This window comes from Coloeus monedula (genome assembly GCF_965178545.1).
Source record: "Coloeus monedula genome assembly, chromosome: 1".
NCBI classification, from domain to species: domain Eukaryota; kingdom Metazoa; phylum Chordata; class Aves; order Passeriformes; family Corvidae; genus Coloeus; species Coloeus monedula.
This window is the reverse complement of record NC_138781.1, coordinates 5,887,887-5,898,868: the sequence shown is the minus strand read 5'-3', so window position 1 is coordinate 5,898,868 and position 10,982 is coordinate 5,887,887. Positions and strand designations below refer to the sequence as shown.

The 10,982-nt window shown below is 39.8% G+C and overlaps 1 protein-coding gene across 1 annotated transcript; it reads right to left on the bottom strand.

The window, feature by feature from the left end:
• Nucleotides 1-1,940: 1,940 nt before the first annotated feature.
• LOC309573985 (uncharacterized protein C9orf152) lies at nt 1,941-7,399 on the bottom strand (the record flags this gene model as incomplete). The annotated part of the gene is made up of 2 exons (XM_082283274.1): nt 7,168-7,399; nt 1,941-2,512 (listed from the first exon to the last, which is right to left on the bottom strand). The coding sequence occupies exons 1-2, from the start codon at nt 7,394-7,396 to the stop codon at nt 1,941-1,943; spliced, it is 801 nt and encodes a 266-aa protein (XP_082139400.1). The 5' UTR covers nt 7,397-7,399.
• Nucleotides 7,400-10,982: the final 3,583 nt, after the last annotated feature.

The window sequence follows — 10,982 nt, the reverse complement described above, 5'->3', positions numbered from 1 at the left end:
AGGGTCTTGCCTGGTTGTGAGGCTGTCAACAGTTAACCTGGGTTCAGAGACTGGGCTGGAAGAATACATGAGTGGTGTGGAAAACCTGGTGCTAAACACCACCTCAGGCTGAGGCAGTGCTCCAGTGTCACTTCTAGTCCCCGAAATGTCCTGGAATGGGAGCAAGATGCAAGGCTTCAGGGATCTGGCTGTACAATATGGGCTGCTCAATACTGTGTTTTGTATTTGAGGCTCTCAGAAGGCCTGGAATGGTTTTGATACCTGTAAAAGACAAGATTTTCTTTTAATGGGTAGCACCAGTTACAAGTAACTCATGCGGGCTGATTCTTTCATGTGACCAGCAGCATGCTGTCCCAGCAGCAAAGGGATTTTATTCTATTTTATTCTATTTAATTTATGTGTGAGTGAAATCATTGCTCAGCAGTGTGAAATATTCTAGAATGGAGGGACCTGCAGGACTGTCCTAACGTTTTCCTTGGGAAGTCATGCGGACTACATGAGGGTCCCGTTTCCAGCTTTGGAAATGGGAACCTCACAGGAATCATGGGCTTGTGAACAAGACATTGAACTAGAATTTCAGGATTCCAGGTTCCCCCATGTGCATAAATCAGTCAGGCTTGCCTACTGATAAACTCAGAGTAAACTTGCTTTATGGCAGTCTTAAGTTCAGTGCTTGAAACTTAGCCTGTGGTAACAGTGATGAAAGCTCCTGCCCATGATGGCCGAACATAAAGAAGATAACAGGAAAGGTTTTGCCCACTTGAGAAGTGGGACTTTCTAGTATTTGAAGTTTTAGTTTTTTCCTGATTTTCCTATTTCATTTTCACCACAGCTGCTTTAGGAAAAAACCTGTCATTTTCTCATTAGACAATTGTGTGTGTGTAGTATTCCAGTCTCTTGAAATGTTAGTATAGCCACTTTTCTCATAACTGAAACTACTCCACTAACAAATGAAAACTTACTGAAAATGTTCTTTCATAATGTCCTTGGAAATTAAATTGAAAGATTCTCCAAAGGCAAAATGCCTTTTCTAAATTAGTTCCAGTCAGTGCAAAGCACAGTAGTATGCTAGAGAAGCCTGAGGAAAGGATGAAGTGTTTGTATGAAGGAGTTTACAAAGTAGTTACTTAGTCCATGCATAAACCTGCACTGACTTTAAAACCAAGGTTTTCAAGGTCCATGTTTAATTAAGATAACTAATTCAATCAAAGGACAATGAAATATTTGAAGTATTTTCTTCCAGGTAATTTGTTTCATGTGGACTAATTGTTATCTAGTACTTTTTACCTGTTATACCTATTAGGTATATCTATGCTTTATGTTTTTTTTTTCTTCCTAATCACTCTTTAAATACCGAACTACTGTGAAGAAAAAAACCCAGTTACTATGATGTCCTACCCATTATGAAATGGGGAGACATTTCCGATTTCCAATTTTTGTGAAGCCTACATTTGAAAAAGAGACCTGTCTGAACACTTGCAGCCGGAAGTGGGCGATGCATAGCTCCTGTTTGTGTCATTGAAAAGCACCTGCAAGAGAGGGTCTCCTCCCTCTAAAGATCTTGCAGAAGGGAAGACCTCATTATTTCTCTAATGAAACACTAGGGATAGATGGGAACCAACAATATATTATGATAAATTTATGTATCAGAAAGAAATTATATTTACTAAGTCTCTTTACAACAATAGAAATGAGCAGAGGTTTTATTAATTGATTTTAAAAATACATCAGAAATTATCTTGAATATCTTGAAAGTGAATGATGAAATAATATGTTAAAAATTATAAAGATATTAAAGATTATGTAGTCAGAATCTTCCATGGCTAATAAAAGTAGTAGACCCTCAGCAGGTTGATCTGTGTAATGAACTGGGAAGACTACTTGGCTATTTTAAGTTTTAGTTAAGTTTTTGACTAAGTTTTAGGTATTACTGAATGTCCTCACTGTGAGACATATAATCCAAGCCTCCTTGCTGCTTCAGAAATTCTGGGCCCTTTCCTATTTGGGAAAGGGTAAAAGTTCATTTTGTTGCAGGCTGGCATGCATTTTGTAGCAGAAATCTGCTGATGTGCCCAAAGTGCTGCAGTGGCTGATTTCAGAGGAGGCTTTTGGCAGGAGCTTGAAATGTTGCAGCCGTTCTCTTCCCTGGGACTGTTCAACACGCTTGAGCTTCCCAGTTGCCTGAGCTCAGACAGTTCACTTGCTCCTTCATATTCCTTGGTCTGCAGTGTGTCATTTCCCTTTGAAATCAGTCTCTGGTTGTCAAAACTCCATGGTGCGTTGTTGCAGTGGGAAAGATCCCAGGAATCTCCTTGTCCAGGGCCCTGCCCCAGGCGGTGAGTTCCCAGGTGGACACGCCATAACAAGTTGTCTTCTGAGTCGCCACTGTTGGTTGCCTCCAGTGTGACCTTTCTGACAGGGACATCTCCTCTATATGACTTTGATCTTTTAACTTTCTTATTAATTAGAACAGGGTTGACCATTGATTCTGGGAGAATAGATTCACGTCCACCTGCAAGAGAAATGCATTTGTGCACGTTACTATGGTGACAAAAGTCAAAGGTATGATTTCTGCAGCATAAACTAATCTGAAAAGCTTTAACATGAGTTTATCTGTGCTCTTTCTTTCAGTGGCTGAGAGTAGTGCAAGTTCTTCTGATGCCAGGTTAAGGAGTAGAACTACTTCATGCTTGCTTTTGCAGTTCTGAGGGCATAAATGGTATCCTAGTTTTTCAAATGAAAATGGAAATTTATCAAGACAATATTGATCTAACTGGTACTCTAAGATGCATTAACAGCACAGATTGAGAATCGACTTTCAGTAATTAATTGGTTGTAAGCAAAACCTCTTAAGGCGAGTAGGGACTTGCTCAGTGTGTTGGCAAGTGCTGTAATTTGAAAGACAAAAATGTTCTGTTTGATACAGTTTGAAGTTTGTATTCACAACTTAATAATATTTTGACTATTTCTAGATGAAACAAGTTGTGAATGTCTTCTTTTTATTAATGAGGGATCATTAACATTATAGGCTTGTATTTTATTATTTTACTGCAATTTTACTATTCCAGTCCGTATAAATTGTGTAAATACCTTATCACACTAATGTTGCCTGAATGATCACTTAGAGGAATCTGCTTCCTCTGTGAAAGGTATAGAGTAGCTGTAACAGTGGGAGAGAATCTGGTTTCCTTTTTTTTTTATTCTTCTACCCCTACAGCTTGATTTCTAAAGCACTATTAAAGCTATTGTTAAAAATGTTTAAGATATTAGGGATAGAAATGCTAATGCTTCTTTAATTACATGTAGAAGTCATCAAATTGCTGACATGACTGGTTGTCTGTGTCTTGAAAATGAACAGAAACCGATCTATTACACTAAAGATAATCCATTGACACAAATGAAATATACTTCAGTTAGTATAAATATAGTTTAAAGTAGGGGCTGTGCAGAATGCTGGCCTTATTTACAGGGTTGAGTTATAGCGACTGTGTCTGTTGCAGTATAAGTTTTGAAACACATTACAGGGAGAAAAGTAGACATAGAAGAGTGCCGATTATATTCTGAGTGTCTCTGAACAGCTGTTTTAAAAGGATTGTAACCCTGAATTTGAAATGAAGCTAGTTCGAGTAGGATGCTGCCTGCACAAATACCCGACAGCAAACCTCTGCTTTATAGCTGCCTTTTGTGTCATCTTTATGAATAAGTATTTGCAGATGTCAGACCCAGCTGATTTACTGGCAGTAAGTGAACCTGTACAACAGGGATTTTGCTAAGCAAGGGCTTTCACTGCTGCCTTTGGCTCCCACTGCCAAAACAACAACCCCAGCATAATATCACAGAACTTTTTCTGCTCCTTGGCCATGCAGGGTTGATCTGATAAGAGCTGTTTTGCAGCATGGTTGGGAGGGAGAACCATGTTAGCCCACATTGGCTCTCGTGCTGCGTTACTGGGAGAAAGGAGACTGAAGCACGTGCAGAGCTTTGAGATACAGGTGTGTTTGTGCATCCTTCTGTACAGTGAAGTGTGTTAACAGAATTTCTCAGGGTGACACCACTTGGAGAGATAAGAACACACAGTTCTCTACCATGCAGCAGTGAGAATCAAAGTTATGACTGGACCTTATCCAAGAAGTAGAGCTCAGCTTGGCTGGCTACAAAAAGGTCCACATGTAAAACAGAGCCCTGTGTATTCTGTAGAACAGCACAGTATTGCACCAAGCTGTGAAAACCACAGCTCTCTGTGTGTTGGAGACAAATCAAGAGAGAATGGAACTGAGAGACTGAGGGGAAGCAGCTTTGCACATTCTTGTGGATGTTAACTCTGCTCTTGGTTGAACTGACATTAATAGGCAACTTCAGATGTTATCTAGAACCTTATGAACTGGTCATCAGAAGAATTATGATCTGTCTTGAGCTGATCAGAAAGTTCAGAGTGACAAATATAGTCCAGTTTTAATAGTGTGCACTGGTTTTGAGTTTAAGGTTGATTTGATTCCTTGGTTGGCTACAGATGCAGCACACAAAATTGAGCAATGACCTTGGATAGAAATGCAATAGTCCTGAACCACTGGGTGTTGAATTAACACACCTTCAGCACTGTCCAAACTTCTCAAGAAAGCTTTCTTTCTGTCTTTCTGTCTTTCTGTCTTTTTTTTTTCCCTGTAAATTGTGTATTACAGCCTTGTTGCAGAGTTGTTTACCATCTGGCCGTACGCTGTCATCATCAATAGAAACTTTTAAGGTTCTGGAATGGCAAAAGTTAATCTTATCTCAAGTTAGCTTGGGAAATACTTGGAAGAGATTTCTGCAATCAGAGCCCCAGTATTTATTCTGTTGTGACTGCATGTGCTGAATACTCCCATTTAATTCCTAAAGTAAATACTGTTTTTCAGCTTCTTAGCCAGTAAATAATGAATACACTGCTGTATTATCCTGTAGATGGTGCCTTTCAAATATTGTCATGGTCTTTGTTCTCAAATAATCAGGAATGGACAGAAGCACGGATGTGGCTGTGTGTATTGGGGAAGAAACAGAAAAAAGTTGTTTTCAGGTGACTTCTTGGTTACTAACCCCTCTGTCAAAAAAACAGAGAAGTTAAAGGTCTTAAGTTCTGTTTAAAGGTCCAGGATTTCATGACTCTTGAAGACAGGTAGTGACATACAAAGTCATCCAGAAAACTTGGAGTTACTGTTCCAACTGTGGTGCAACAAACATACAGTGCTCAAAATCCCTGTGGTTACATGGAAGGACAGCTGTTCTGCCAGGCAGGAGCAAAGCAGGGTTTTACTAGCTAGAAGAAAGACCTTTGTCAGGGACTTTTAAGACCCCAAGGGACTGAAGGTGCTTTCATTCCATGAGAGTTTTTGTGTCTGGCCTTTGTGTGTATGTGTGGGGTTTGTGGTGGTGCTGTTGTTGTCACCCCTTTCCCAGTACAGCCATAATTTCCCCCTCTAGGTAGGGAAAAATTTTTCTGCTAGTAGGAATCACTGATACATACATGGACTTCCTTTTGGAACTACCTGAATTTCGGGATAGTGTAGGGCAGTCCTGTATGGCAATGTTCATTTCTGCTCCACATATGCTTGAAAACTGATGCATGTAACAGGTGCAAAGTGCTGAGCCATGTAATAGGTTTTTCCAGCTTCCACAGGAATGTAAAAGATAAACTTTTAGGACCTTGAGAACTCAGCATAACTAAAAATGCCCAAACTCCGACTGCTTCTAACAGTGACATGAATTCTTTCCACATAGGCTGCTCGAAGATAGAAGTTCAGTGCTGCAGGTTATGTGGTTTTGTGAATGTTTTGGGGCATGTGCATATGTATAAAAATATTTGTATGTGGATTTTTAGCCCTACTACGTTTTAAACTCCCCAGAAACTGTGCAGTCCTATTTTCTAACACATTTTAATCTTCAAATTACCTTGCAAAAAATCTGCTCTGATTACATTCATTATATCTGAAACTTCATTTCAATTAATCTGAATAAAGGTTTCTGCTCCCTTTTTTTAAACTAATGTATTTTTGCTATAGCTGATTAGATGGGCTGTTTTTTCTTCAAGTTAGCTGCTTTTTGATACCTGATAATACAAGCTTGTAGATATATTTTTTTCTTCCTCATAGAGATCTTAATTCTTTTAACATGAGAATTTCAAAACATTTGGATGAAAGAATATTGAAGAAGCAAATCTGTTGTACAGTTCATAATTACGTGTTTTTTTCTGATTGTTTTGATCATGTGTGACACAGCCAAATGCTAGAACTGCTGAAAAACTTAGAAGAAAATGTAAAGAATGAAATAACCTAAGTTCTGCACTTACTGAGCTAAATACTAATATGAGAGGTGAATGAAGCATGTTTTGAATACTACAGTTAAATTCAGAAGACAACTTCATTAGTTGTCTTAGTATTCTCTATATCACTTTAACTTGGAAAGCTAATGTATCAGTGTAGTATTGTAAGCAGTAGTCTAACTAAAAGCTTTAAAATAATGGCAAGTTTCTTACATAAACTCTTTTTGACATAGCAGGTAGATGAGTGATACATATTACTTGTTTTTCTAGCTATGCACTTTCCAAGCAATATGCACTGAAAATACTTTCAAAACAGGACCTTTTGTTCAGAGCATGTATCTTAGTTACCCACTATGACTTTTAATTAAAGTTATTTTTTAACAAAACCCCAGCTTGTGCTTGTTACTTGCTATTTGCCATTGCTTCCTGTAGTCTTTCTTTATCCAGATAGAGAAGGGAAAAAGAGAAAGATGACCCAGAATTGCTAGTTCTGATGGAAGCATTCAAGAGAGCAGAAATATTACAGAATACGTTGCACAAATACACTTACCATAGACATGAAGAACATGGTTCCTGTAAGAGTTACTATTTATGTTTAGAACTTTATTTTACTGGTAAAAAACCTGTAAAACCTTACCTCAAATATGTTCATCTGTTGCAAATACATATTAATATTTCACTGACATGAAGCTTATTGATATAAATATAAAACCATCTTTCAGCAAAAGGAATAAAACCCCAAAATGACAGAAAAGGAATTTACTTTTACCTCTCTTGAAGCTGAACACAAAAAGAATGAAACTAGGAATTATTAAAGATTTAAAGAAATAATTTTTACATTACAAACGCATTTTTTTCTACGAATACAAGCGTACCTGTTTTATATACAATAATGTGTGGTTGCAGTTTTTGCTTCTGTTTTATATGGTCATACTGCTCCTCAAGTACGCTTACATCCATCTTGGTGAGCTTCTTATCACCGTCTGAAACCTGTGGCTCTGAGCTATGAGTCACTGAAAAAATACCAGTCAGGTATTTGTAAGCCTTCACCATCTGTTCCAACAAGGAAGAAAAAGTCATGCAGAAGCAGGACATTTCCTTCATTGTGCTGGCAAAAAAAGCAAATCAAGTATGAAACATCTGAAATCTTCTTAAATGAAGGGATAACTTTCTTCCAAGCACAGTGACTTGTGTCAGGAGTTGCCTGGTCTGCACTGAAGCTGTGGATGTCAGTCGGGTTGTTTTCATGCCCTGTGCCCGGAGCTCCTGCATACAGAATTCACGATCAGGACTGGATAGCTGGATTTTATGTTTACTTAAGGTTGTGAGCATACGAACCTTTGCCAAAAAAAACAGTGAAGTACAAACCCTCGTTCAACACAGTCAAGTGCAGAAAAGGCTGGGTAATACTGGTTTATGTAGCAATGCTAATTCTTAAAGGCATGCTGTTGTGGAGGCATCCCCAGGCCAGGAATTCCACCTGGGAAATATTTTTCTATGTTTTTTCCTGTGTATTTTGTGTCTTTCCCCCCCACCACTCTCCCTTCCTTAACTTTCACCCAGTTACATTCTTGCTGACACTCCTTGGGGCAGTGGGGTGGGAGGGGAGGATTTATTATGCCTTCATACTTTTGTACTTATTGCTCCCTTTTAAATAATACGTTAAAAAGTATTCAGGCCTGGGTGCAGAATCAAAAAAATATGGGCCAACAACACGTGGAATTGGGAGGCTGGAGACAGGAACACTTTACTCTGATTCATTTAGGACTTCTGTCTTTCTGTAGAATGAAATAAACTACAGGAATAATAATTTTGTTACTGAGAACTGAGCAAACTCTTCAAATGCATGGTAAGCTAAATTTTAAAGCTTAATGAACTTTTAACAGTATTATCTCATAATGAGGCACGAATTTGAAAAAACATGTGGCTTTTGATCGTATCAGGTGAAGTATAAAGCTATGCCTGGGCTGTGTACTCCAAGTTTTTGTCCCTGAAATAGGTCCATCAAGGGCCCAAGACAGTAGTATGTGAAAAAAAAAAAGCAGTTAAACTGTAGTTTTAATACAACTGTGCGTCTGCTCATTTTCATGCAGTGACACAGTTTTGGTAAGGGTTTAAAAGGTCTTTCTCAAAACTAATTTGAGTAAACAGTATTTCCTAAGAGCTACTTTGAATGCAAGACTGAGTTTCTGTAACTCAAATGTCATCCTCTACAGACAATTTACCTTTTGTGTGACATAAACCACATAGAGAAATAAGGCTTGAAAGCCAAACTGTTGATGGAAGGGACAGAGGATTGTCAGAACGGCTGGCTAATAAAGCAGGGTGCATTAATTTTTCCTAAAGACAAGGAGGAAAGGCACTTGGCACAGCTCTGACGTGTTCCTCATGGCTGGGGGAGTGGAGGCACCAAAGCAGCGTCCTGTGCATCCCTCTGAGCTGGGAGCACCCTGTGGCAGCCCAAGGCACCCACCTGTACCCTGCGGGATCAGCACAGCCTCTAGGGGATACTTGGGGATCCATCCAGTTGCTCGCTGAGCTCCTTCCCAGGAGCAAGACAAGAGTTGCTGTCCCTGAGGCGAAGGCGCTGGAGCGGCCGGGGCGGGGGCTGTGGGCACAGCAGCAGCAGTGGGCTCTGATGGAATCCGGGGTGCAGGGACACAGGAGCCAGGAGGATGCTTGTCACAATGGACAATGTGATGTATGGCCAGAGGAAAAAGCAGTGGATTCCACAATGGTTTTTTTCCATTTTTGTGGACTTGAAGTCCTGTGATACACTTAGAACTGTGAATCTCCTGCACTGGAAGTGTAGGCTTGGGTTGCTCTGTGCAAACATCCTCCATCGAGCACAAAAGAAGTCACAGAATCATGGAATATCCTGAGTTGAAAGTGGCCTACATGGATATCAAGTCCAGCTCTTAAGTGACTGACCTATATGGGGATCGAACCCACAACCTTGGTGTTATTAGCACCATGCTCTAACTCACTGAGTTAAAGTCAGTGGAATTGTAGGGAAGATTAATAGTTTGAAGTTGCCCTGAGTGCAAAGAAAATAGTAGTTTCTCCTAGAATTGGGTAACACTCCTATTGCTTTGACAACAGGTTTTTATTTATCCATTGGTCTATTTCCAAGATACCTTGTGAGGGGGTGTTTTATTTTTCTGGCTGAGAAGAATTTGTGTCTAGAAGGACAGAAACCACAGCTGTTAGACTGGCAATAACCACTCACTTATGAAAACTTGCACAGGTTTGTGGTGTCGTTGTGGCACAAGAGAAGTTCACAGAATCATGGAATGTTAAGGGTTGAAAGGGACCTTAAAGACCACCTTGTCCTATCCCCCCTGCCATGGGCTGGGACACTTCCCACTAGACCAGGTTGCTCAAGGCATTGTCCAACCTAGCCTTTAACACTGCCAGGGTTGGGGCATCCACAATCTCCCTGGGCAGCCTGTTCCAGTGTCTCACCACCTTCACAGTAAAGAATTTCTTCCTAATACCCAGCCTACACTTCTCCTCTTTCCATTTGTACCCATTACTCCTTGTCCTGTCACTACAAATCCTGATGAAGAGTTCCTCTCCAGCTTCCCTGTAGGCTCCCTTCAGATACTGGAAGGTTGTTATGGGATCTGCACAACCTTCCATTCACCAGGCAAGATGTTAAACCCTCTCTATAATAACCAGCTGTGCTAATACAGTTACATCTGTGTAGCTGAAATGGTTACATTCCTTTTGTGCACACATGGTAAGAGCAGAAAGATGTGTTACACTCTGGTAAGGAAGGTGTGTTGTTAGATGGTATCAGGGAACTGAATAATTAAATCCAAGTTTTGTTTTCTAACAAAATACTGGGGATAGTCGGGAAGCAACAATATGTTATTATAAAATTTATATATAAGAAAAAGATCCCATTTCTTAAGATCCATTAAAAGTAAAAATGAGCAGAGGTTTTATTAATTGATTTAAAAAATACATCAGAAATTATCTTGAATATCTTGAAAGTGAATGATGAAATAATATGTTAAAAATTATAAAGATATTAAAGGTTATATAGTCAGAATCTTCCGTGGCTAATAAAAGTAGTAGACCCTCAGCAGGTTGATCTGTGTAATGAACTGGGAAGACTACTTGGCTATTTTAAGTTTTAGTTAAGTTTTTGACTAAGTTTTAGGTATTACTGAATGTCCTCACTGTGAGACATATAATCCAAGCCTCCTTGCTGCTTCAGAAATTCTGGGCCCTTTCCTATTTGGGAAAGGGTAAAAGTTCATTTTGCTGCAGGCTGGCATGTATTTTGTAGCAGAAATCTGCTGATGTGCCCAAAGTGCTGCAGTGGCTGATTTCAGAGGAGGCTTTTGGCAGGAGCTTGAAATGTTGCAGCCGTTCTCTTCCCTGGGACTGTTCAACACGCTTGAGCTTCCCAGTTGCCTGAGCTCAGACAGTTCACTTGCTCCTTCATATTCCTCAGGTGGCATCATAAATGATTGACTCAATCAGGCTCATATCCTGCAGATCTTGGGAATGCCCTTGGAAGTTCTGTGTCTGCAGGCGACAAGACTCTAGTTATGCAGTGCAGAGCTCTGGGAAGGCTCAGCAGGCTCACGTGTAAGTCTGCTGCAGCTGACTTGTTAATAATTACTCCTGCCTTCCCTATATGTTTGTGTCTTACAGTTGTGTTACCTACCTCAGCTGC